The sequence below is a fragment of the Heteronotia binoei genome, chromosome 17 (genome assembly GCF_032191835.1).
Source record: "Heteronotia binoei isolate CCM8104 ecotype False Entrance Well chromosome 17, APGP_CSIRO_Hbin_v1, whole genome shotgun sequence".
Classification (NCBI taxonomy): Eukaryota; Metazoa; Chordata; class Lepidosauria; order Squamata; family Gekkonidae; genus Heteronotia; species Heteronotia binoei.
Genome location: NC_083239.1, coordinates 17,064,395 through 17,092,002, shown reverse-complemented (window position 1 = coordinate 17,092,002; position 27,608 = coordinate 17,064,395). Strand labels below are relative to the sequence as shown.

General features: G+C 45.2%; 1 protein-coding gene across 2 annotated transcripts in view; it reads right to left on the bottom strand.

The window, feature by feature from the left end:
• Positions 1–27,608, bottom strand: part of CSMD2 (CUB and Sushi multiple domains 2) — an 831,733-nt gene that overhangs the window by 66,749 nt on the left and 737,376 nt on the right. For both annotated transcript variants that reach the window (XM_060257873.1, XM_060257874.1), the window contains 6 exons: positions 26,616–26,729; positions 23,809–23,997; positions 21,731–21,877; positions 16,342–16,530; positions 3,491–3,676; positions 1,652–1,846 (listed from right to left, as the gene is read on the bottom strand). In XM_060257873.1, coding sequence (XP_060113856.1) covers positions 1,652–1,846; positions 3,491–3,676; positions 16,342–16,530; positions 21,731–21,877; positions 23,809–23,997; positions 26,616–26,729 — 1,020 coding nt within the window. The remainder of the gene's footprint in view (positions 1–1,651; positions 1,847–3,490; positions 3,677–16,341; positions 16,531–21,730; positions 21,878–23,808; positions 23,998–26,615; positions 26,730–27,608) is intronic.

The window sequence follows — 27,608 nt, the reverse complement described above, 5'->3', positions numbered from 1 at the left end:
ATAACAGTTCTGTCAGGGATTACAAGAGAGCTGTCAGTTTTTGCCCTTGTTAGCTCGGTGTGTAAGTGACAGGCTAAAGCCCCTGGTTTATTTATAAAGCAGTTGTATAGAAGTTTGAGCCAGGGTGATTTTAGCAAACGCTTTCAGCAACAGATTTGATGTTGGCGATCTCTTGTGGAAGAAGGACAAAGGCAGCTGACTGATTAGTCTGCTTAGGCTTCATTTGCCCTCATATGACTGGCTGGAATCACCTCTGTGACCACTCCAAAAAGCACTGCCTGCATCTAAATTAGTGTTAATGATGTCAGCGTGTACTCAAACTGGATTGGCTGCGTAGTATTGTGATATTAACACAAATGCCTAATAATGGTTTCAGTATCTCTCTCTCTCTCTCTCTCTGAGAGAGAGAGAGAGAGAGAGAGGGCACACTCTGGGAGCATGGCCGGCCCTAGAGCGTTTTGCTGTAGGCAAAACTAACTTTCCTCGCCCCTCTGCAGTGTTACACCAGAGAAGGGGTTTAAAGTTTAAATCCCCTTCTCTAGAGTTGCACAGCACAGCGGCACAATCCCTTCATTCTATCCTATGGGCCAACAGGAAAGAATGGAGTCCATTCTATCCTATGGGCCACAGGATAAAATGGACTCCATTCTTTCCTATGGGCCCATAGGATAGAATGGAGGGACTGTGCCACCTCTGTAGTGTGATGCTAGAGAAGGAGATTTAAACTTTAAACCTCTTCTCCCAGGGGTGCAAAGGCAGGGAGAAAAGAAAGCCCCCCCTCCCACACCTCTTGGGAGGCTCTGCGAGGTGCAGATTCTCTCCCTGCTTTTGAACCCCAGGGGTGCAAAGGCAGGGAGAAAGTCCCTACAGAACACACCTCTCAGGAGGTTCCCAAGAGGTGCGGGGGGACTCCAAGAGGCAGCCGAGTCACATGGGGAGCACCCATTTCATCATCCCCAGTCTGCCGGCACCCTAGGCAACCACCTTGGCCTTGTCTGTGAGGTCTGGTTTTGGATGGTACATGCCCTGTGTTCTTACTGTGCCCTCCAGTCAAGTTTGGGGACTTTCTAAAATCAGCTTTGGAATTGCATAGATACAATTTTTAGTGAGCATCTTTAAAAAAAATCTTTTAAAAAGTGATCAAGGAACTGCTGTGATTTAAAACACATGCATGTGATTTCCTGTGCACTTGTAACTTTAAAAAGGAGGGGGAATCCAAAACCAAACTGAAATCTGTGTTAAGCTGCACAAAGACAGCAATCTGAATCCTAGAAATCAAAAATGAAAACCCAGCAGATGCCTAATGCATTATTCTGCAAACCAGATCTCGTATATTAAGAACCCTAAAATCCAGGATGAAATTCAGAGGGAGAACATTTCAAACCTAAACACAATACAAGTGCATATGCCTAAATGAAGGGAAACAGGAGAGAGACCATGACACTAGAGCACTGTTTTCTTTAGGCCATGTGTATTTCCATCTAATGTTCAATTAAAGTTACTTTCATGCGCTTGTTTCCCATATGCATCAAGTATGCAACACCGAATGTTACAGATCTCAATATCGCCTGTGCTTCCTAGGCACACAGACCCAGGTCATCTCCAAAGCCTTCCTCTCTTTGTTTGACCATGAAGGCAGAGCCCAGCTTACTTCTGCAGGTTGGCATGGGCTCTCCTATGCTCCACTTCCCATTGGCCTTGCACTGGATGACGCGGTGCCCCATGTAATAGTAGCCAGGGTCACAGATCAACATGAGCTGGGCATTGTACTGATACTGTGTCTCGTAGATCAGTCTCCATCTGCCGTGCTCCACTGCAATGCTACTGACGTCAGGGCAGCTGACAGCTGAACACCAGTAATGCCAAAACAAGGAGACAAAAAACAAACACACGCATTATTTGTAAGGTCAAGGCTGATGGAGTCATGTTCACAACAATTTCTCAAACTTTGGGAAAAGGGCCCACTTCTAATCTTACTGTTCATGACTCACTTGCAAAGTATCTCCATGATTCTTTCCCCCTCCCCAACATAAAATGCAAAAATCTCTCATTAAACCTATCATCCATCCATCCATCCATCCATCCATCCATCCATCCATCCATCCATCCATCCATCCATCCATCCATCTATACACCCAACACAAACATACAGTCAGTTTTACACAAGTATAGCATTACTGAATAACTATTTCACATCCACTTTTCACATTATGCAGGAGCAAACCCCCATTTGCCATCCACCCTCCAAGAATCTCCACTCTTCATTCACCTTATTTTACCCCTCCCTCCTATAGAGAAAGTCACAACCTACTCTTGGGTCCCAACCCCAATTTGAGAGTCACTGGGGTGCTCAGTTGAACTTATGGCCTGCCCAAACCACCACTGCTTCTGAGAATAGCTAGCCAGATGCCCTTGGAGACACTCACAAGCGATATTGTTGTGTAATCCCCACTAATGAACAGATATATACTATGTCTGAACATGAAGGTCCCAGTTGCTGGGTGAAAATGGACTGAGTTTTCCATAGATCAAAAAATTGGGTTAGCAGAGAACAAGACTTCCTATGGTTAGGATCTATCCTTCTTCAAGGAGCTTGGGGAGATGTACAGCCATCCCCCCCCCCCCCCCATTTTGTCTGCACAACAGCATTCTGAGGTAGGTAAAACCATCAGAGAGGGTCTGGCTCAAAATAAGACACTGAATTGCATCTGGTCTGATTCCTGACTGAGTGAGGATTTGAATCCAGGCCTGTCCAGTCCTGGCCTGCCACTATTACTATTATGCTACACAGCACTCAGTGCTAGCCAGGTGATGTGGAACATATGCTTGACATCTCTGGAGGAAATATGACTCTGATGAAAGAGCAAACAGCAGAGAAGCAGATATCTATATTAGTTCTGACAGCTAAAATGGTACCTCTGTATTCAAGGGCAACTTACCCCTGAACAGAGATGCCACTGAAGTTCACTCTCCCTTGACTTGGAGTCCAAGCTTCAGTGGCTTGTAATGCAGTAATACAAGGGAACCATTATATCCACTTGAATCCTTGCCTGGCTTACATGTTGCCTCTGGGCCAAATATGATATCCTTTCTCCTCTTCTCCCATTCCCTTAACTGCTCTTCAAATTGCCTGCTGCTTCTGAAATTACTGTTAGTAGCAGACAGTGAGCCAGCTGCTCCCCTCCCTGATGCTTTGGACATGAAGTTCCTGAAGCATCTTGTGCAAGGAACTACATTTTCCAGAGCACGCTGAACACTCTTCTTTCTTCCTCCCTCTAGATGTTTTCGATGCCTACCTTGACATTCCAAACCCTGGGGGTAACCAAAGGGAAAGGTGGTTAGCTTCCTACTGACATCTGGCTCTCCTGTGCTGGACTATAGTCTGCTCCAGAAGAGCTCTTATGTTCTTTAAATAACTCTGGGTTTTCGTTTGAAAAAATATGCCAAGCCCTATAAAAAAGCAGAATTCAACCCAGACCAGGCCACTTACCCACACACGGGAGAGGGCTGTTTCCGTTACTCCACTGCCCATTTGGCAAGCACTCCACGCTGGAATCTTCCAGGGCTGGGAGGTGAAAGCCCTGGTTACACTGGTAAAAAGCCTTGGTGCCCACTGTGTACTCCTTTCCAAAGACAACACCATTTTTGGGAGCTTGGGGAACTCCACAGAAGATAGCTGGGAAGGAAATAATGAAACACTGGTTTAATCTCTAAATCAGCCCACTTCACTTCTCCAAAAACCTTCTCAGCCAACATACACAAGTATATGTCTGAGGTTCCCTCTGAATGAGATTCGAATTTCATCTACCGGTTGTGAAGAGGCAACACAAAGGCAAAGGGCATTTTGGAAATTCAGTCTTTCACACAAGATATTTGGCCCAACCTAGCCCCACCACCCATTCGGATTAAAAGCACATGATCACACGAGCACATCTGCCCTCCGAGCCGCACCTGTTCTCACCCCATCTCCAGATGCCTTCTGTCCAGATTAAAAAGCCACCAGCTTTAGTAGCCATAGCAAAAAAGGAGAAAAACGGATTCTTCTGTAATGCTGAATGAGATTCAGATCAATGCAGAGCACCAGAAGGCTGGAGACAGACAGAGTTAAACTGTCATAAATCCTAAGTGAATGGACTCAGAGCAGTAAAATTCTGCTTAGGGTTGCACTGTAAGGCTCTTAAGGACAAACTGGTGTAATAGAACAGACTACTCCTAGTAGCTTCCAATCCACAAGTCACTCTTGTGTGTTCTAGATTTCTGCTTGCAGCTTCCAGAATCTGCAAAGATTATCTAAAAGAACAATCCTGAAGTGCAAAGGACTTCTGCATCCTTTTGTTGTTGGCTTGACGTCAGTTCTTTTACATTACGTACAGACTGTGCTTTTTTGAATGCATACATATTGGCTGTGGGCTGTAATATTAATAATAAATAAATCTGTAATATAATAGACTCAGATCACAACTCAGAAGTCCAGACGACATTCATGTTTGGGAAAGGGTAACCAGATGGGAACAAAAGAAGGTGCTAGATAGGTTGGGAGGGATTCCAACAAGGATGTCCAGCAGGAAAAGAATTCATACCCCAAGGGTCTTTATTCCTTCAGAAGGCTTTTGGCTTAGAAAGAAATGAAGTTGCAGCAGGATAAAAAGGATCCTGCGTAAACGGATGTAGCCGACTGGCGTTGAGTGACATCAGTCGCATCCTGGCTTTGCGACAATAATTGCGTGCATGTCATCTGTGCAAGTTAAGGAGCTCAGCAAATCCTCCAGCAGGGCCAGGTGTCTAGACGGTGAGTTGCAATGAATACCAATTTCACACAGCAGCCACAAGTGGAACAACAGGCATCTGCAAATCCTCACCCCTTCCAGCTCCAGTTCTGTAATCCCTTTTAAACTTTCAGTGTTATCACATTAAAATAACTACAAGGACCTACGGCACAGCACCTCCAAGCTGCTTGCCATCCTGTAAGATCATGTTTCTTTCTAACCTCTTAGGGCACTGGCCATTAGTTCCTTTGGGTCATCAGCCCACCCTGTCCCAGAAAGCCACTCCATGCTTATGCTGCACAGTGTGTGCTACCTCTCTGGCTATTCAGGCCACAGGCAGAAGAATGGTGTGCGGTGTCCAGTTCATGCAGCTGCAGAAGCAACACTGGAATACATCCAGACCAGGCTAGGGGAAATGAAATCTGAATTAGGGATACTTAACTGGCTGGATCCTGCTCATTAGTCTGGAGCAGGGAAACAGTTTTTCACCTAGCAGGTCAACCAAGTGAATGCATGAAGCTCAAGCCTGTTTGTCCCAGTACTTCTCAAACAGTACAATATATTACAATACGATTGGTAGTATTTCACACATGTGCATTCTCACATGGTCAAGTTATAGTCTTAGCTTCCCCCTATCCCACAGACCTATCACAGCTGCTTGCTGGCCAGCAGAAAATCCAACAATGAACAAACTGATTAGTTAATCAATGATTATAAATTTAAATGATTTTTTTAAAAAGGCTTTTCTGTTTGGTTTTCATTTAAGTCAATGTTATTGTTGAGGGTATTTTGTGCAGGTGTGATAGCTGTAGTATTCTCCCAGTCTAATTTAGAAGAAGAAGACCGCATATTTATACCCTGCCCTTCTCTCTGAATCAGAGCCTCAGAGCAGCTTACAATCTCCTTTATCTCCTTCCTCCACAACAGATACCCTGTGAGGTGGGTGGGGCTGAGAGAGCTCTCCCAGAGGCTGCCCTTTCAAGGACAACTCCTACAAGAGCTATGGCTAACCCAACGCCATTCCAGCAGCTGCAAGTGGAAAAGTGGGGAATCAAACCCGGTTCTCCCGGATAAGAGTCAGCGCATTTCACCGCTACACCAAACTGGCTCTCTAATTACCTGGCCTGGCTATCCATGGCAGTAACACAGCAAGGTAGAAAGTAAGATATTATTCAAGACATCAGCCTAGCCAGCTTTCGTCTTGTGTGGATTTGATCTCAATTTTGTTCTTCCTCAGCCACTTGATCATGCCAATAAACACTGGTCTAGAACACTCACAGCTGCTTCTAGAGGCTTAGTGAAGCCGATGTATTGTTGGGTGTCATCACCATATTGATTATGTCAACTCCAAATCTTTGGACAATATCCTTCAACATACTTACACAGATATTTACAATCCCTGCATGATAATCCCGAAGCTTGTGAAAAACTACAGCCTAATTCCACACCACTGAATCAGAAAGATTTTAACTATCAAAGTGCTTTCCTTCTAATCCCCACACCACATTTCAGTGCTGTAACAAAACTGAGCTATCAACTGCATCACAGGCAGCCAAGAGATCAAATCAGATTAATAGCAAGACTTTCCCCACCATAAATCTGTTAAGCAGATTCTATCTACCATGGCGAGCAAGGCTTTTGCTGTTCCATAACCAGGCCAGAAGTCAGTCTGAAGAGGGTTAAGAACAGATGAGTCATCCAGGAAACACTGAAGCTACTTGACAATCACCCTCTGAAACCATCTTCCTTAAGCATTGTCTGTTTGAAACCAGCCTGTTATTAGTCACTATATTTTTATCCAGCAAAGGCTTTTTAAAAGTAGAGGACAAATGACAGCCTCCTTCAAAATCTTCAGGAAATCCCACTCAGTAAGAGGGGATAAGCAGTGATAATTCTTGTTCACTCATCTTCACCCTGCAAGATTTTATCTTATCAGCCAGGATGGTCAAGGGCCCAGAGCACCCATGATCACAGCACCCAGGACCCTGTAAACATTGTCTGAAGATACCAAGCTGAAGCTATTTATACAAAAAGATCAGATGCTGCTTCAGACACCTCTATGACCTTCTCTTTTCCCATCTATGCTGGAGTGGATCCAAGAGATTTTATCACAGCTAACAGTTAGTTTCCAGGATGCTATTCTTGAAGTTGTCAAATGCCAGATTACTCTATATAAATGAGCTGGATGCAATTCATTTGATGCAACAGGAATAGACAAAATATTTTATATGTTACTATCACCACATGGACTTCCTATGATTGGGGGCTTGCATATCTATGGGGCCGCCTTTCTCCACATGTTCCCCAGAGAGCACTGCGTTCAGGGTCACAAAATCTACTGTCCATCCTTGGACCAAGGGAGGCCAGACTGTGTTCTACACGGGCGAGGGCCTTCTCAGTGGCAGCACCAGAAATGTGAATGCGCACCTGGAGGCCATAAGGGCCCTGCAGGATATCTCTCAATTCTGTAGGGCCTGCAAAACTGAACTACTTCAATAGGCCTCCAACATCTAAATAGGGAGAGGACTGCCACTGTACACTGCTGAGGAATTATGATCATAGGATCACCGTCAGAAGAAAGAAAGAAAGATCCCGCCTATACTGAAGTTAAATCTGCACCATAAAAAATTTTAAAATTGTGTTTCATTGGTTTTAAATTGTAATTATTGATAATTATCGTTAGCCACCCTGGGTCCGCTTGTGGAGAGGGCGGGATAAAAATTTAAAGTAATAAAATAAATAAATAAATAAATAATGGTGTTCTCTGTAAGAAATGGTCTAAGTTCTCCACCAGTGGTGCTCAGATGTCTTCCAGTTTCCTACTCAAGGAAAGAAGAGGACACTGGGAAGCAACCCTGTCTATTGTCCCAGGCACAGCCAGTGGACACAGTGTTGGCCACCAGCACAGATGGCTACAGAAGGGGACTAGAAGCTTTAATGGAGCAGAGGTCCAGCAGTGGCCATTAGCTGTGGTGCCCAAAGGGAGTCTCCATTTTCATAGGAAGGAAGCCTCCGAATACCAGTTCTAGGAGGCAACACTGGGGAAGGCCTCAGCCTCTCTGCTCTGTTTGTTGCCCCTCCAGGACAACTGGTTGTGCACTCTGTAAAACAGGACCCTGCAACAGATGTATCATTGGCCTGATCCAGCAGGGCTTTTATGTTCTTAGTTTAGGATACAAGCTTTTTCATGTGTTGGGCTCACAGCTTGGAACAGGAAGCACTGATTATAACTTGCTAAATTGGCCTCTACAGATGAAATCCCCCCAAAATTGATCTGGGGACGTCCAATACCAGGACAGGACCACTTCCACCAGCACAGACAGGGTAGCTACTGGAAAGCCAGGTGGACATTATACTAGCAGGATATCTAATTTGTCCTTGGAATCCAATGTAACAAGCACACAATCAAGGCTTGAAATTGCCTGCAGAAATTATGTCCTCTTTCATTTTTATGTAATTGGTTATTTGCTCCATAACTGTGATATTCCACATTTTAATTAACCACATTTTAACATCTGGCAAGCTGGCTTGCGCCTGTCTTCCTGAAGTTGCCTCCAGTTGGAGAAGCTCCATTAATCCTGTGTCAATACCAAGCTTAGTGAGTCTGAATGCTGGCCTGCCCAGACCAGCTGCAGTTCATTGCAAAAGTTCATTACGCCACTGCAGAAGGCCAACCAACTTCAATCCACCTCGCTGGTAGCACAGATGGTCAGGCAAAAAACAACAACAAGTGGACTCAGTTACAATCTATTGGACTCAGCAATTGGTACCGCACAAAAGGAAAGGGTGCCTCTTGTGCCCTTCTGCATCAACACAACATCCTAGCTAGCAGAATTTGGTGCCCCCCAGCAAAATATTGCATAATCAAGTTGTTATTTACAGGGCTCAATGCAGTGCAACGAAACTCAGTTTGGTAATATATTTTCCATCTGCTCCACAGTACCCAGTTGGGATCATTGCTTTCCAGGAGTGATGGAAGAGAGGATGAAAACACATGCCCCCTTTGTGGGGAAAGCTGAGTCAATATTTGCCTTTCAAAGAAATTCATCCAAGAGTTTACAGAGGAAAGGCTTCCAGGGTAGTGGCATTTATGAAGCGGTGCACGTATGAAGGAATAAAGAAAAGAGCCAGAATAGCCAACAAGGTGTTTATGAACCGTAAAAGAAAAGGAAGTTGTCATTGTTCAACATGACAGTGGTAGAGGCAGGAAGGACATGAGTCTGCACTTTCTGATCCTAACAGATTCTTCAGCAAACCTGTGTAACTTGGAGTATCAAGGCTGAGTAATTTTTTTTGTTCATTGCCAGCCCTCTTCAACACTGGATTTCTCTTCAAGGTACTATTTGGAAGGAGGGAAGGCTAACTGGAGACAGAGAGAGTTGGCAGGAAATCTTGTGAGCTTGACTTGAAGAATGCCCAAGTGGAAATGAGTAAATTTAAACCCAAATCAATGAGCTTGCCCATTCCTAATCTTAATTTCCAATCAAAATGAAACTGGGGGGTGGAAAGTGCCATCAAATCACTTGTGTTGATTTGTGTTGACCTTATAGGGTGTTCAAGACAAGAGATGAACAGAAGGATTTGTCTATTGCCTGCCTCTGTTTAGCAACCCTGAACTTCCTTGGTGGTGTTCCATCCAAGCATTAACTTGGGTCATTCCAGCTTAGCTTCTGAGATCCGATACAACTGTACGAGCCTTGACCATCCATATCAGGGCTAAATGAAACTTAAGGGAGTTGAATCTGTACACACTTAGTATTCTTTTATCACTCTCCTTTCTTTTCGGTCTTCCACTTCAAATGGGAGTTTGGAATTTGAAAAGGGGGATGTTCCAGGTAACTTGATTTCATGCAGCTGATGACTGCACACACACATTAGCTCCTACTGGATGGGGTGTTCACCTGTGTATGCATGCACCCCAATCTCAAGCTTGTTTCTTGCTTTGCTAGTAGGAACAGTAAGATACACTATGCTGCAGGCAGAACACAAGTTGAAGTTTATAAAGTCTAACAAAAAAAAGTATGTCTTCTGCTGCCAGCAGTAAGTGCTGTGAGAATTCCAGCTAACAGCTAGCTTTTGACGTCAAGGTCTGACCTGCATGTGTGGATAAAGCCATCACCAATCTAACACCACAGAGAGAATTTTCACAAAGTTTAACATGTTGCTTTTCAGTTGAGAGAAGCCACAAATTCATCTGTGAGTCATCAAGTCTTAGTCAAACAGAGCTACCAGGCAGGTGGGTGAGAGGAAGCCAAAAAACCCAGGGGCTCATGAAACTGGGCAAGGCACTCTATTCATTCTACTAAGATGACTTCAGTTCATATTCTTAATAGTGTTCTTGGTCCAAAATGCAAGGTTCTGCTTTTTTGTATTCTGGAACTTTCCTTCAGTTTTGATACACTCACTCTCTTTTTGACTTTTCATGTATTTTGTCATGGTTTCCACCATATCTTCTTCACTGTGCCTTTCAAGTTTCTTCCAGTGATTTCATTTCTAGGTCTTTTCCTTTCTAATCTAGTCTGATCTTGTCAGATCTTGGGAAATAAGCAGGGTCGGCCCTGGTTAGTACCTGGATGGGAGACCACTAAGGAAGTCCAGGGTTGTTACACAAAGGCAAGCAATGGCAAACCACCTCTGTTGAAAACTCTTTGGGATCGCCGTAAGTTGGCTGGACTGAACAGCAGTTTCTTTCCTTCCTTTCTGCTCTTGGTATTCTTCTCCGTGGTCCCGCTGTCTGTTCATTGGTCTTCAATACTGCCTTGATGATCTGCAACTATATTGCTCTTCTGCCCCAAGCCCCGCTGTTTGCTTTGCTCTCCCTTTCTCTTATTGGATAAAATGTGCATTTTCTTAAACTTATCCATGCAAAATGCATTTTCCTGTTGCTTCTCAGCCTTTTAAACATCATTTTCTTAGTCTTCTTCTCAAGTACAGAACACTGGAGACCTTTTTATTCTTAAGATTCTTTTTATTGATTTGTTAGCATTTTGAGTTCATTCACTTTTGCTTGTTATTGTGATTGCATTGCTCCTTTGTCCCACTTCCTTTAAGTTACTTGAGCTTTCTGTTGTCCCCTCAAAATAAACAGCCAGTACCATGCAATTGTTAGAAAGCTGGACTGGTGGAAAAAATGTCATCGAGTGATAGCCAATTTATGGCAATCCCATAATGGTTTTCAAGGCAATAGATGAACAGAGGTTGTACATCTTTGCAGAGTGACCATGGACTTCTTCAGTGGCCTCTCATCCAAGTAGTAACCAGAGCTGACCCTGCTTAGCTTCTGAAATCTGGAAAGATCAGGCTAGCCTGAGCCATACAGATAAGTAAGTGTCAAACAAGGACCAAGGAGGTTTGACTTCCTATCCTCACTGAGTGACCTTGGGCCAAGTTATTGTCTTTCTCAGTCCAACCTTTCACACGGCTGTTGTGAGGATAAGGCAGAGGAGGTAAGAGCTATGTACACAGTTCTAAGCTTCTTAGAAGAAGGGATAAAAATGTGACAGATATATATCCTGTCTTCTTTTTGTTATCCCTTGGGCCCTATACTTTTAAGGTACCAATCATGTAACTAAATCAAAGGTTACTCATTCCATTTATGTATTACATTTGTTCCCTGGTGCCCATATATCTAAGGGGCTCAAGGTAGTGTCGATGGGCTCTTTCTCATTTTATACTCCTATAAAATGAGAAAGAGCCCTACTCTGAAACCAGTTAGGCTGAGAGTATGTGGCTGGGGTACAACCACTCAGTGAGCTTCACCTGCAAGCAGGGACCAGACCTGGGGCCCCCTTCCCTTTGGCCAGTCTGTAGCTAGGATTTTTTTAAAGTCAGGGGACATTTAAATTTACAATGGAGCACTGGCTAATCGAATTGAAAGTACTGTAATGCATTAATTAACGACACTGCCACAGGGCAGACCAAATTCTATTGAATTGGAGATTGGCTGTGAGGCTTTTGTGAAATTCTTTGCGGACAAGATCGCGTCACTTCGCCCCGACCCCCCAGCCATATTTGAGACAGTTAGTGAAACCGAGGCTCCGGGCCTGTCTTCGGATTGTGTTCTGGATGGCTTCGGCCCTCTCAGCCTGGAGGAAGTTGACAGGATCCTCTTATCTGCACGCCCAACAACTTGTAATCTGGACCCGTGCCCCTCCTGGCTTATTAAATCGTGCCAGAGGGAGCTTAGATATCCTATACGGGATATCATAAATAGATCCCTGATGGAAGGGCATTTTCCAATGCCGCTCAAAGAGGCAGTGGTCCGCCCCCTCTTAAAAAAACCAACTTTAGACCCGGCCCAATTGGCGCATTAGCGGCCGGTCTCAAACTTGCCCTTTTTGGGCAAGCTTATTGAGAGGGCAGTGGCAGTGCAGTTACAGACTTTCCTGGAGGATGCTTCCATCCTTGACCCACTCCAGTCCGGCTTCCGCCCGGGTCATGGGACGGAGACTGTGTTGGTCGCCCTGGTGGATGACCTCCAACGGCATCTGGATCGGGGCGGCTTGGCGGTGCTGATGTTGTTGGACCTGTCGGCTGCGTTCGACACGGTTGACCATCGGTTACTGACCTGCCGCCTCGCCGCCTCGGGGATTCAGGGGCTGGCCTTACAGTGGCTTTCCTCTTTCCTCGAAGGTCGGGGACAAAGGGTCGCGATTGGGGGTGAGCTATCCCAGAGGTGAACGCTCGATTGCGGAGTGCCTCAGGGGGCGGTTCTCTCCCCGATGTTATTCAACATCTATATGCGACCCCTTGCCCAGATTGCTCGAAGGTATGGGCTGGGTTGTCACCAGTATGCTGATGACACCCAGCTCTATCGACTTATGGATGGCCGACCAGCCTCTGCCCCAGAAAATCTAGACCGGGCATTACAGGAAGTGGCTGGGTGGCTCAGACTGAGCGGGCTGAGGTTAAATCCAGCGAAGACAGAGGTCCTTTGCTTGGGTCGTCGGGGCCTGGGGAGGGAAATCCCCCTACCAGCTTTTGAGGGTGCGCCGCTGATAGCGGCGGACCAGGTCAAAAGCCTGGGGGTACTATTGGAGTCCTCCTTAACGATGGAGGCTCAGATAGTGGCCACTGCCAAGTCCGCATTTTCTCATCTTAGGCGGGCAAGGCAGCTGGCTCCCTTCCTGGAACGTGACGATCTAGCAACAGTGATCCATGCCACGGTCACCTCGAGGTTGGACTACTGCAATGCTCTCTACATGGGGCTGCCTTTGTGCCGAACCCGAAAGCTGCAGCTAGTGCAGAATGCCGCGGCCCGGCTGCTGTTAGGGCTCCCAAGAAGGGAGCACATCCGGCCGGGGCTCCGGGACCTGCACTGGCTGCCGATAGCTTACCAAGTCCGGTACAAAGTGCTGGTTATTACCTTTAAAGCCCTATATGGCCTAGGACCTGCCTACCTGAAGGACCGTCTCTCCCCGCATGTTCCCCAGAGAGTACTGAGATCAGGAACACAAAATCTCCTAGTTATCCCCAGGCCAAAGGAAGCCCGCTTAAAATCGACGAGGGACCAGGCCTTTTCTATTATGGCCCCCTCCTGGTGGAACCAGCTGCCGGAAGAGGTGAGGGCCCTGCGGGACTTAGCCCAGTTCCGCAGGGCCTGTAAGACAACCCTCTTCCGGCTGGCCTATGACTAGCTGGTACAAGAAACTGAGTGTAGCTATACTGGATGTCCGCTGCCCCGATGTTTTAAATGTTTTAAATGCCAAATGTTTTAAATGTTTTAATGTCTTTAATGGTTTAATACTTAAATCTAAATGTTTTATCTTTAACTTCTATTTATGTTATATTCTTGTGTTGTAAGCCGCCCTGAGCCACTTGTTGGGAAGGGCGGGATAGAAGTCATAAAATAAATAAATAAATAAAAAATTAATTTAAATTAAACATAATCTAATTAAAGTTGATTAAAGTTATCTGTCCTTGCCAGGCTAAACTCCCCTCCCTCTATCCCTTCCTCCAGGGAGTGTCCCTGCCCCCGGCACCAGTCCCCTACCACAATGTGACTCTACCTTGAGGGTGACCAATATGCTGAGAGTCAATGAGGGCCATCAGTCGGTGGGCACAGCAAGACAGCACACAGACAATGCAGCTGCTGAGGTGCCATCCAGTGGGTGAGATGGCACACGGATGGCATGAGCTGTTTTGGGGCTAGTCAGCAAGGCAATGCACAGATGTGCGGCTGCTGAAAGGCTGGATTGGTGAGGCAGTGCACAGATGCATGGTTGCCATTTCCTAGCAATAATATAAACCAGGGGTGGCCAAACTTGCTTAACATAAGAGCCACATAGAATAAGCATCAGATGTTTGAGAGCCACAAGACAAGACAAGGAAGGAAGGAAGGGAGGGAGGCAGAGGAAGGGAGAGGTGGAAAGAAAGCAACTCTAACTTAAAAACATTCTCCAAGCTGCCAGCTGGCTTGGCTGGGAGAAGAGATTTAAAGAGAGAAATGTCTTCTCCAAGCTGGCCGACAGGGCAGTGGGGGCTTCAATATGAAAGAGCCACATGTAGCTTCCAAGCTACAGTTTAGCCACACCCATTGGAGTGTACGACAGCACAACCCTTCACTATGGGCATCATGCAAAAAGAAGTACATTTACTGAAACTGCAAAACGTACATTTACTGAAACCCACCAACTATGTCCCAAATAGAGAAAAGATGATCCAGAAAAATTTAGCAAATGTTTTAGCAAAATGGCAGCATCTGCCTCCCCCCCCCCCCGCTTCCCGCAATAGATCACTGGCAGCAGTATCAACAGTTCTGATGAAATGCCAGAAATGGTAATTTCCCTTCTCAGGTTCCTTTACTCTGTTATCTGGCTACTGGTGTGCTCTTTCCAGCTGTAAGAGAGAGGCTGCCGGAACTTCCCTTGCCCTGAAAAGATGCAAGCATCACTGCCTGGTAAACACTCTTTTTATAGCTGCTCAAGAGTTAGTGTTATTCAATGCAATCTGCTCTTTCGGGGCGGCCAGCTCTTCAGGGACAGCAGAATGGTAATTGCTGTGCATTATCACTTGGCTGCCCTAGGTTCCAGCAGCATTTAACGCCCCCCCCAACCCCCCCCCCCCCAAAAAAAAAACCCCAGTAGCTCTTCATTTCTGAAGACACTGGTTATTAATTCCTGCTTTTACAGGTAGAGAGATGTGCTTGCACCGGTGGGCTTAATGCATCGCTCCCAGTGGGATTTGAGAGTTACAGTTGCCACGACAACCCCAGGCTACCGCTGACAGGGTTGGACCACCTGATTCAGCTGCTCCACTCAAAGAGCTGCTTTTAGCACACTTTGGTTAGATTCCCATCTTTCAATGAGAGGGGGAAACTGTTAGAAACATTCATGTAACAGCCATGTCCTACTTCTTGGCAGGCGTTCCATTACCCCCTCCTCCCAAAGGATGAAAGTTTTGAGATTCAGGAGGTAGGAGAAGGATAAAGTACAGAAATTCATTTATAACAAGAGATTGTGCCGATTGTATCAAAACTTCCCAAAGCATTCATTGGAATGCCACAAACACAGTTTCACAGTCACACTTTAATTCCATGCAGGGGAAATGCAGTGGCAAAACCAAGAATGTTTGGACTTTGTGACCTCTCTGAGAGATTCCACTCAACTTTCTAATGCATTTGCCTTCCACAGCTCAAACTTGTGCCGTATCATGCTTTCAATGGAGGCAGCTATGTGTAATCTTGTACCAGCCATGAGGAATGCCGCTACTTCATCTTTCTTTTTTTTTTTTTAAGTTTCTGGTTCTCATGGTTACAGAGATATTTTTGAAAATGGGGATGGCAAAAAGCAGCCAAGCAGCAGAAATGCAAATTAATTGTTTTAGTTGGAAAGCTGGGGACAAAAGATGTGTTGTGAATGCATCACTGGGCACATGTGAACACTACAGTTACAGATCCTTCTCCTGACTGTAATTTAATGCCTTGCTCATAACTGTCCCAGCTTGCTGGGGGGAAAGTGTAATGACCAGGGAAGGCAATGGCAAACTACCCCATAAAAAGGTCTGCCGTTGTGAAAGCAGCGTCACCCCAGAGTTGGAAACGACTGGTGCTTGCATAGGGGACTTTTCCTTTCCTTTTCATAACTGTCCACTTGCAATCTCTAGGACAAAGCAAAAAGATGTAATCCTAATAAATAAAATTATTATAAAGACATGAAACTTGTCTTATGCGGAGTCAGACCATCCATCCACCAAGGTCAGTCTTGTCAACTCTGACTGGCAGTGACTCTCCAGGGTCTTTAGTAGAGGACTTTCACACCACCTACTGCCTGGACCTTTAAGTGGTCGATGCCAGGGATTGAACCTGGGACCTTCTGCATGTAAAACAGATGCTCTGCTACTGAGCTATGTCCCCTACCTACATCTTGATGCCTTCACGTCATAAGTCTTACTTGAAAGAATAGATACTATTCACCTTCCCCCAGCTCCATTATCATTTCCCCCCACAACTGTCTGCTTGTCTCAAAATGATCAGAATAAACTCCTTGAGGACGGGAACCGTTTCCTTGTGAGATGGTTTAAAGGGACGCCTTGAATGCAGATGGTATGCTAATAACAACAATTTGATTCTGCCTACCTTGGCACAGTGGGATGGCTTCATTCCAGTGGTAGTAGCCTTGCTGGTGTCTCACACAGGTGGCGATGCTGTGGCCAACGAGACGGTACCCAGGATCACAACTGAACCGGATGGTGCTTCCTGGCTGCAGACCGGTGTGGCTGAGGATGGAGCCATGGAAGGGAGGTGGAGGCAGGCTGCAGTAGGGGGCTAAATGAAGGAGGAAAGGTACATGCTCCAAATTATTCAATCAAGTTTGAAAAGTATGAAGATACTTTTCATCCTGCATTTCCCTCTACTTCATGCACAGACGACAGAACTGCTGTGCAATAAGGGAAACAGGACTACACTTTCCCGTATGCATACCTAGGTCCTGGACCTGTCTGATAGGCTATGGAGAAAACACTCTGGGTAAACAGAGGTGCAGGTGCACAGAGCCTAAATGCACAAAGGCCCATTCTGCATGATCTCTGACATCCCCACTGTGAAGAGCATAGATCATATGCGATGGATATATTTATGTATGCCCCTATCCAAATGTGATACCCATTGTGGGAAGTCATGTGCACTAGGGTGGGGATGGAACTGTCATGTGCGATTCTGATCTCCTCATTTAATTTGGGCATTATGCCCAGGGGCTCTTGTCTTCCTGCTTATTCAAATCTCACCTTGGCAAGGAAATGTTTACCTTAACCAGTGTGGGGTAGCAGTTAGAGTGTCAGAATAGGATCTGGGAGATGCAGGTTTGAACCCCCCACTGCGCCTTGGAAACTTGCCAGGAACCCTTGGACAGTCACACTTTCAGCCTAGCCCACCTTACAGGCTTGTTGTGAGGATCAAAGAGAACGGTAGATTGCTGTAAGCCACCTTGGGTCCCCGTTGTGGAGAAATGTGGGTTACTAATGAAGTAAAATAAATAAATATATCCTAACTGCGGTCATGCATATATTGGCACATTCTTCCTGTCTCTCTCTTCCCATACCTTCCTGAATTTTTCTCTTTCCTTGTTGACATTTAGACTGCGAGTACCTTGGGGCAGGGACCAGTTTTGTTAGCTCATTTTATGCTTACAAGAGCCATAAACATTGCAGCTGATATACACATCCATTGTGCTGCTCATGATGATGTCCCAGATTTGGCTACATAAAACATTTTGCTGTCTTTACTGCTTGTCTTTCAGGCTTGTTCAACATACCCAGAATTATTTCTGTCCCTCCCTTCTATCAAAAAAAGATCCCCAGGTAGCTTGCAGAAAGCAGTCAATGACAATTAAAAGCTGTTCAGACTATTAAAGTCATGCAATTCAAGCCACCAATAATTCAGAAAGCCATTACAGAGCACAGGTATCTGGCAACGTTTGGGCAACTAAATTAGTTTGGAAAGTGTGTTGTTGCAAATTACTACTGCGCTGGAATGACAATCAAATTCCCTCCACATGCTGTATGCATTGAACCAAAGAAATCCAAATTCTGCAACAAAACACCAAATTAATTTGGACTAGTGGAACAGAAGGAAGGGAATGGCAAGGAGGTGCTAGAGAGGTGGAATGTAGACATTGAGGGTGAGATCACACAAGAGATGTGGCCTGGGATGGGACCAGATAAAAAGGCTACCAGGAACTTCCCAGTAGCAAATCTCTAAAACACATGCAGGGAGCATTTCCGGGCTGTCTGAATGGCCGCATCATGCAATGCACCCACCCCGCATGCACAGGAGCAGTCTGAATGCTCCTCTTGCACGTATGCAGTCTGTGCCTCTTCTGGCAGCAGGGCTAGGGCTGTGTGACTGCTGTAGCTCACATCAAAGAGAATCAGGTTTTTCAAAGCCGGGATACTGCTGTGCCAAATTCCCAGTGTGATTCCACCCAGAGAGTGACCAAGGAATAAGACTAAATTCTGTGCCATGGAAAATCAATATTTTTTAAAAAAAACTCCTGCAAAAATTTATGGGATCCTGTTGACCTAACGTACCCACCCACAAAGGAGGACAGTAACTACATCTCTGCATGCTTGACTGCTCTGACCCAATCTCTTTCCAATTAGTCTCCACTAGAAGTGAATAACTCTACACTGTTCCCGTATTGGACATGTTCCGATAAAAAGGAAACTCACAAACGATCTCGAAAGAACAAAGCCACCAATGTTCATTCAGCAGCGAAACAAAACATAATTTCTGTCAATTAAATATTAATTTCATTCATTTACTGAATAACAGCATTAACTTATTTATGACACATTTATATGTGTCCCTGTCCAAGTTTGATTGCTTTTCATTAAGTAATTAAAATTTGCTATGTTCCAAGAGTGGGTTGTTTAATCTTAAGAAACTCTTTGCCAAACATTCTGTAATTGCTTTTATACTGGCAGAGTAATTAAAGTTCATATGAAACCAAGACCACTGAAAATAATAATGGGGAAACTGGCTACTATTCCTCTTCTGGGAAATATCTTTTTTTTTTTTAATTGCCGTTTCCCACAAGACAAAAGTGGCAGAAACAAAAAGAAATGGCTCAGACAGTATTCTCAGCTTGCTAATGAAATACAACCAAAGAACACAACCATAATGTTACATCACAACAGTGTGCTGCTATGTGTCTGTCTGGAGGCTTCCACTGGTCTTCAGAATGACAGTGCAAGACAAGTTGACAAACTAGGGATGCTTGGGAGCACCTTTTCCCAGTTTAGAAAGTTAGTGCCTTCCAATTCATTTCCAGGCACAATTCAAAGTGGTCGGTTCTGATACTAAAAACGGCCTGGGACCACCAGGGCTTGGATTCAGCAGGAGCGCAGCTGGTTGGGCTTTCCTCATGCAGAAGCAAGAGGAAGATCTTTCCACACACACCCCCTCCAGCTCTTCCCAGGCTGTCTGGGAGGTGACAGGGGGCTGAGCATTCCCTTTCTTTCTCCCTTCTCTCTTCCTCCATCCCCATCTTCTTTCTCTCCCTCTTTCCCCTTCCCTTGTTCCTCCCTCCTCTCTCTCTTCCTCCATCTCCATCTTCTCTCTCTCTCTCTCCCTTCCTTCTCTCTTCCTCCATCTCCATCTTCTTTCTCTCCCTCTTTCCCCTTCCCTTGTTCCTCCCTCCTCTCTCTCTTCCTCCATCTCCATCTTCTCTCTCTCTCTCTCCCTTCCTTCTCTCTTCCTCCATCCCCATCTTCTTTCTCTCCCTCTTTCCCCTTCCCTTGTTCCTCCCTCCTCTCTCTCTTCCTCCATCTCCATCTTCTCTCTCTCTCTCTCTCCCTTCCTTCTCTCTTCCTCCATCTCCATCTTCTTTCTCTCCCTCTTTCCCCTTCCCTCGTTCCTCCCTCCTCTCTCTCTTCCATCTTCATCTTCTTTCTCTCTCTCTTTTCCTTCCTTCTTCCCTTCCTTCTCTCTTCCTCCATCTCCATCTTCTTTCTTTCCCCTTCCCTCGTTCCTCCCTCCTCGCTCTCTTCCATCTTCATCTTCTTTCTCTCTCTCTTTCCCTTCCTTCATCTCCATCTTCTTTCTCTCCCTCTTTCCCCTTCCCTCGTACCTCCCTCCCTGCTCTCTTCCTCCATCCCCAGCTTCTCTCTCTCTCTCCCTATTTTTCTTTGTTTCTTTCTCTGTTTCCCTTCCCCCTCTCCCTTCCTCTCTATTCCTCCCTTCCTTCATTTCTTTCTTCTCCTCCTCCCTCCCCATCTTTCTTTTCTTTTATTATCATAAGTTATAACTTTCTTTCTCTTTTATTCTCTCATTAGCATAACTCATTTGCATATGCCACACCCCCTGATATCAAACTGGTAATTTCTATTTGCATATGCCACACCCCTTGATAGTAAACTGGTAATTTCCCCCAATGATGCAATCCAAGAGCCATTTTTTGCTATGGACTGAATGACTGTCACATTCTCATTTATTTATTTATTTAAAACACTGGTATTCAACCTCTCCAAAGCTTGAGAGTGGCCCAATATTTATAAAATCAGAAGCAATACAGAGCCCTAACATCCTCCTGGCTACCAGAGGTCTTGCAAAAAATGTAAGGTTTTTCTTTCCGTAAAGTGATGGTAATACCTTTTTCAGAATCCAGCTAAGAAAATTTGGACCACCAGCAAAAAATAAAGTGAGACTCAGTGTTTTTCTTTTTAGATATTCCCTAACAACAGCAGCTCTGGATTCTCAGGGAATTTATTGTCACCACTATCCCTTCTAATAGCAAACTCAATGGCTGAGTGCCTATCAGGAGGGTAGTAAAAAAAAAGAGCCAGTTAACAGAAAATATAAAGGTTCTTGCATAAATTTCCCCAGTGTGCAGAAGAATATAGATTTCAAAAGTGATGTATCACCCCTCCTTGAGAAAAAAGAACCTCGTGTGCTAGAGTACATGTGTGCTCTTCAAAAATGTCCATTTTAATTTCATTTCTATATTTTAGAAATTGCATGATTATACCATTACTGCAAAATTCAGGAGTATTGATATTGTTACTTTTTTTTTTTCCAGGTTTGAGAATATATAGAAGTGGTAGACCTGGAATCCAATCAGATGCCAGGTGTACTGCAAAGTTAAAATAACCTGGAAAAAAATCTTGAAAAGGTGGGATATAATTTCAGGAATCCCAACATTGCAGAAGTGTGCCTTTTGCTGTTTGGATATCTCCGAGCCAGAACAAAACAGCAAATTCTGGATATATTTTTAACACAGAAATATCTGGATATATTTTTAACACAGAAATATCTGGATATATTTTTAACACAGAAATAACACAGAGAGAGAGAGAGAGCACATTACTACTCCCCCCGAGATGGGACACTGAAAGCAGCTGAGCACCAACCTGGGGAAATGGGACGTGTGACTGCCGAAATTGTCTTGGTTTTACTTTAAGAGCTCATAATATGTTGGAGGGAGACATCCTGGTCAGGGAAAATGTACAGATAATTTTTCTGCCCAGTGATTTCTCATGAGCCTGCAATTCATACCTGTCACATTTTTCATAACCTGAAAGATTTCCCTCCACAGGAGATCACAGCCACATGCAAATCTGGTCCTACACTGGGTTTGGAGTTAAATCACTGTCTCTTAAAATTCTGATTAAATAATACAACCTCTGTTGTAGATTAGAATAGCCTGCCCACGTTGTTAGGGAATGTGCTCAAGGTTACTGATTTTTGAAGAGGGGGGACCTCGTACCAATTAATTGAAGCAGTAAAAGCAAGAGACACAACTCTGAAAAATGTGTTGTTCAGCTTGGCTACACAAGAGGAGAAAAAAAGGAAGAGAGCAGAAGAAAACTGATGGGTTATTTTTATATGCAAGGAATGGGAGATGAAAGAATTCTATTAATAGATTTATACCAGGGGGGGAAAAATCAGCACATAAATTTCTCAGCTCTTCTCTCATGGCTTCAACATGCACCAGCCCTAACCCTTCTTCCTTTCCCTGATGTTTACTAACCTGAGTAGCGAATCCGGAAGCCCTTTCGGCTATAGGCATGGTCAGAGGACCAGTGGAGGTAGACTCTATTCCCAGTGCTGGTTGCAGTGAGAGGGGCTGAATAGTTTCCACTCAGGGATAACAGCAGTGGACTGTGGCCCGAAGGACCTGTAGGAAACAGCAGACCCAAAGGAATGTGCTAAGATCCTTTCTGGATCAAGCCCCTGATCCCTCTAACCCAACCCACTCAGTTTGCCAACAGTGAACAGGCTCGGCCCATAGCTACCCAGCCCATAGGCCCCGCCTCCGACTCACATTCAAGCCCACCCCCCGACCTCCCAGCCACCCTAGGCCCCCTGACTTCCCAATCAAAATTTTTACCACCACCCCAAGCCTCGTCCTGACAGCTGCCCTCTCATGCTGCCCTGAGCGCTCTCATTCACCCGCTGCCGCTGCCAAGTCTCAAGCTGCTGACTAGCCACCTTCTCACTCTGCCATGAGCCCTCTCACTCGCCCGTGGCTATGTGAGGGCTCAGTGCTGGCGGGCATGCCTATGACCAGCTCTGTGCCTGCAGGGATGGCTCTTGCAACATCCCCAACCCAAAGAAACTTTCTTTGCAGTGTTCTTCTAGAGGAAAAGCCATGGCTTTCTATGGAGAAATCAGAGTGCCACAGAAGCCCCCACTCCCGGTTCAACTGGTTCCTCTTCTGCCAAGATGCTTCTGCCTACTCATGAGTAGCTCTCCTGGATTTTCCCAGTGGTGCATTTCGGCATGTGAACTTGGGCTGGATGTGGTGGTGGGATCACGGGAAAGGAAACTTCCTGAGTTGTCAGAAGCCGGACAATATGCATGGCCATGCCCCATATCTGGCTATTTCAAAATTTTCTGGTGAGCAAGATTTCCAAATATTTTGCTGGACATTCCTAGCTGTGTCACTCAAGAGGAAAGATGCAGGGTGTGTGTGTATGTGCGCGCACGCTTCCCTTTTGTTTTGAATTTAGTGGGACTGACGTGCAAATGGAGATGTAGGCAGCTGCCTGTCGTCTGTCTCCTTCTGGCAAGGAAAAACCAAACCTATGATTCTAGGGTGGGCTGAGGGGGAATGTTGCAGTGTTCCTGTTCAAGGGAAGAATACTGGTGCAGGAATATGCCTAAATTGTCATCAACCAGTAACTGGGCCAGGAAAGCACTACAATTCCCAGCAGACACTGTGCTTCCTAGGCATGCAGCCGACGTGAAATGGGAGGATTTTCCATTGAGAAGCTGTAGAGCAGCCAGATGTTCCCCAGCGGAGTTGAGTTGTGTCATTTGTTTACAAAGGCAGGTCAGTGCCAAATTGAGGGGATGCAGAAGAGGAAGATAGGGGGAGTGGCTTATCAGCATATAAATTGGAGGAAGGGGCAGCCAGAAGGGGAGAGAGGGTCTTTCCTTTATGCTATAAGTTGCTGCATATAATTTATTTTTGGCTTGGGATGGAACTCAGCCTTCCTGGGCAGCAGAGCTTGCCTGCCTGTGCTCATCTTCCTGTTCTGGCAAACAAGTGTTTTCTTTTGCGGGTAGGGACTGGCCAGCCTGCATGTGTTTATTTTACTTTCTTTTGTGGTGTCAGTGCATATCTGGGGCTTCCCCCACCACACACTATTCCCACCCCCATCCCTACTGGGAATTTCTTGGCTACGGGCCTGGCCATCAGGCAAAGAAAAGTTTGCAAGATGAGCAGAATGCCAACAGACCTTTTGCTTGAACATCTGGTACTCAGAGATATACATCCTCTGAATACAGAGGCTCCATTTAACTACCACAGTTGGTGTACAATGACTTCCATGGATGTTCTGTCTTAGCTACAGACCACCACATGGTATGGTGATGAATTCACATCCATTACACAACTTATGAGGAACTTCCTCCCCCTCATTGTGTTGAGTTTCCTACCAAATTAGCTTCAGTCACCCCATATGAGAATATTACAAGGAGAAAAAAATGGCTCCATCCACACTCTAATGCTCTGAATAATTGTGTTTCCTAACTTCTACAAATTTACATGGCTTAAAGAGCTGAACTGGCCAACACTACCCTAGAATTATATAGGTGACTCACCATCGAAGATCCCAAACTCGTCATACTGCTTCTCGCTCAAGAAATATTCAACGATGAGGGAGATGTTATAGTCAGGCTCCACTCTGATCACCCAAGAGCAAGTCTGGAAGTGGGGGTAGCTTCCTATGGCAGAAGGGCTCAGGATCACCCCCCAGGAGTCTGTCAGTACCTTGTTCATTGGGCACTGGGCTGAAGGCACAGAGGAGACCAAGATGTTGTTGGCACTAGCACTAGATAGCAGTGATTATCCCCTTAAGGCAAGGGCCCTACCCAGGCACCTGCTGACGCCTTCCCAGGTGTTAAATGTTTTCAGAAAGTGGGCAGGGACAGGTGAGTCTTTTGCCCAGCAGGGCTTCTGACAGGTTACTGGAGATCTGATTGGCCACGCAGATTTTTGAAAAGTTGCTTCAGCAGCAGCTGCCACATCAGCACAAGGATCTTCACTGTGTTACTCTGTGTGTGTGCAAGGAAACATTTTAAAACAGTATGTTCATTTTTGAGCTTTTGCCTGAAATTAGAGTTATGCAGGACCTCACTTCCTAACATTCTGTGGATGTCATGAACTCCTGTGGCAGCCATTTTGTGGTTGTACCCACCACCTAATATCAGAATTCCAAAGGTGCCTGCTGGTTTAACAAGGTTGGGGATCCTTGCCTTGAAGGATTTGCCTTGACTTAGATTTTAAAAGCTGATTCATCCTTCACTCAATTCTCCAACATCAAGCAAGTGAGCTCTCTTAACCCTATGTTCAAGTTCAGTGGAAGCACAGCCTGCCCTTCTTAGCAATTGCTTTCCAAGGCCAATTCCTCACTGGCATTTGCTCCGCCCCCACTCTTCTCCCTGTGCTGGCTCAGACAATGGATTCCCCAGTAGTTGCTCTGTGGGTGCCTCTTACGTCGCAGCTACTTCCTGTTACTATCACAGCAACAGGAATAGGAAGAAGCCCTGAAGCAAGAGGTGCTGCAGAGTGATTGGTGGGAAATCGATTGCTTGTGCCAATTCAAGGAGAAGTGTGGGGGTGGAGCAAATGCTGGTGAGGAATCAGCCCAAGTTTGAAATGCCCCTTTCGGAAGCTCTTCAAAGCCTGAGCATCTTATGGAAACAGAAGAGCACCGATTTGCTGTGTCTGAGGAGACCATGTGGTCCAGCATTCTCTTTCCAGCAAAAGTTATCCGAAGCCAGCATGGTGTAGTGGTTATCAGTGCTGGACTCTAATTTGGAGAACCGGGTTTCATTCTCCATTCTTCCACATGAAGCCAGCTGGCTGACCTTGGGCCAGTCACAGTTCTCTCAGAACTCTCTCAGCCCCACTTGCCCCACAAGATGCCTGTTGTGATGAGAGGAAGGCAAGGCAATTGTAAGCTGCTTTGAGACTCCTTAAGGTAGAGAAAAGTGGGGTATAAAAACCTACTTTTCTTCTTCTATGAAAGCTCAGCAGCAGGGCACTCTGGCACAGCCTGCCTCTGGCCACAGAGGAGACCTTTCTGGTCAGAACAGCTTTCTTAGGTTGGGTTATGCTGACGGGTTAGTGCTTTATTTTAGCACTCACTTTACTATAAAGCCTTTTAAATGGAGCTTTAATTGAAATTTCCCATTTTTCCCATATAATTGCTACCTTCCCCAAGCATTCAGAAAAGGGCTAGCTATAAATTAGAATCAATAAATAAAGGTTAGCGGGTCTGCTTGTTTGCCTGAATATGTAATGGCCCTTAATATCCCACCTGAATGTAATTAGAGTGTTACAAATAGAGACCCATCAAAATTCACAGGTGTGTTCGTGTGTTTGTTTGTAATTAGGGTTGATTTGAAAGGAGAAGGGAAGGCATGCCCCCCCCCCCTAAAAAAGCACAATAACATAGCATCATAATGTCATCACACAGCCAAATCAGAATGGTTACAGAGCATCCTAAGGTCCTAATACAGCCAAAATCTAATTACCTACACAGTATCATCATATAGCCATCACACGGAAACTACATCACCCAGTATGGTAAGGCCATCTCATCACAATGTGATCTTTGGTGGCTGGGATCACACAGCGAAAAAGAAGCAATCTCCAACAAAATGGAGAAAAAGCAGCAGTAGACCACAGGAACAGCGACTGCAAATAGGTATGAAAAAGCTGAACATGTTCAGAGGTATCTTTTTCCTCCAGTGCACTTTTGGGACCTCAAAATACACAATTTTCATCCTACAACTGTGTGAGATTTTCTGCAGTCTGATCTGTACTAATGTCTCTGTACCAGTTTCTCCATTCTCACACCCACAAAGCCTGTTCACACAAATCTCTCCAGCAGGCACCCTTTTCACATACACCATCCACATCATTCACATCCTTGGTTCCGATAAAATGGACCCTCAAATCTCATAGTTCGATTAAAAAGTTGTTAGAATGTGAAAATTTTTTGGAGAAGAATGCCCTACAAGCACATCTCAGTTGAATAGCATTTATGGAACCCTTGTCCCAGTTCCTCCTTGGTAAACAACAAAATCTCTAAAGTCAGAGATGGCTAAAAATCAGAGATGTGTTAAAATCATACTAAGTATCCCTTGATTCTAGTATTATCCTTTCAACAGCAGCCAGTCAGATACCCATGGTCATGAAAGAGCAAACTATTGCCCGTTTTCTTGGTGTCTATATAGATCCACCTCTGAACATATCATTTCTATTCTAGCTATTATTGCTGAAAGCCATTGGTGGATCCTGTCAAAACCACTTGTGAGGGCAACCAGCTTTTTGCTGGCTACCATTTCTGTCACCTTCTACTGCATGTGTGCACTAGAGCTTTAAGGAGCTCAAGGCCTACCTTCACATGTTGGGGGAGGCCCTTCAAACTGGAGGTGGGTACCAAGCCTGCATGTCAGGATTTCATTTCCAACCAGGGTGAAACCAGGAAGACATCGGTACCGAATGATGTCACCTGGAGGATACAGATGAAGTTCAAAAGAAGAAATGCCCAGAACTTGGATGGGGCTCACAATAGGGAGAAATATATGCAAACACTACAAGAGCAACATGGTCTTTGAACTCTTGAATTCCAAGATCTTCTGCCACATCTCTCCGGGTTCTCTGTCAACCTAGATCCATCCCTTTTTGCTTCTCCCCCCCACCACCTCAGGCAGATGCATCCCATGGAGTCCTTTCTTTTCACAGCTCTGGCCTATTTAGCTCAGCAGCAGTTTTTCAGAGCCTAAGACAGAGAAAGGCTACTCTCAACATCAGCTATGGGAGAGACCTGCAGAGCTGCTGCTTGTCTGAGTAGCAGACTTTGATAGACACAGAGTTTGAGCTTCTTATGGGGAGCGATCATGGTTCAAAGGAACAGCATCTCCTTGGTATGTGGAAGGTCCCAGGTTCAATACTCAGAGTCTCCAGCTGGAAGGACCAGGTAGTAGGTGATGTGGAGAGCTGCTGCCAGTCCAAGTCCACAATACTGACTTTGATGGACCCAATGGTCTGACTCACTGTAAGACTTCACATGTTCACTTATGTTCCCAGAGATCCTTTAATGGGAGATGACAGAGACTGAACCTGGAATCTTCTACATGCAAAATGTGTGCTCCACCAATGAACTGTGACCATTCTCCTTGATTCTTCCAAACGCTATGGCTGCTGGAAAGGTGAAGTTCCTTCCCTTAAGGCATAAGAAAGAATGAAACAGCAAAGTCCTGACGTAGTAGAATGGATTGAATAGACTGCTCAGAGGAGAGGTCACTTCTTCATAAATGATGAACTATGTTTTTTAAAAAACCCACCTCTGTGCAAGCAAAAAAGATAATATGGCAAGGAGTAGGATGGG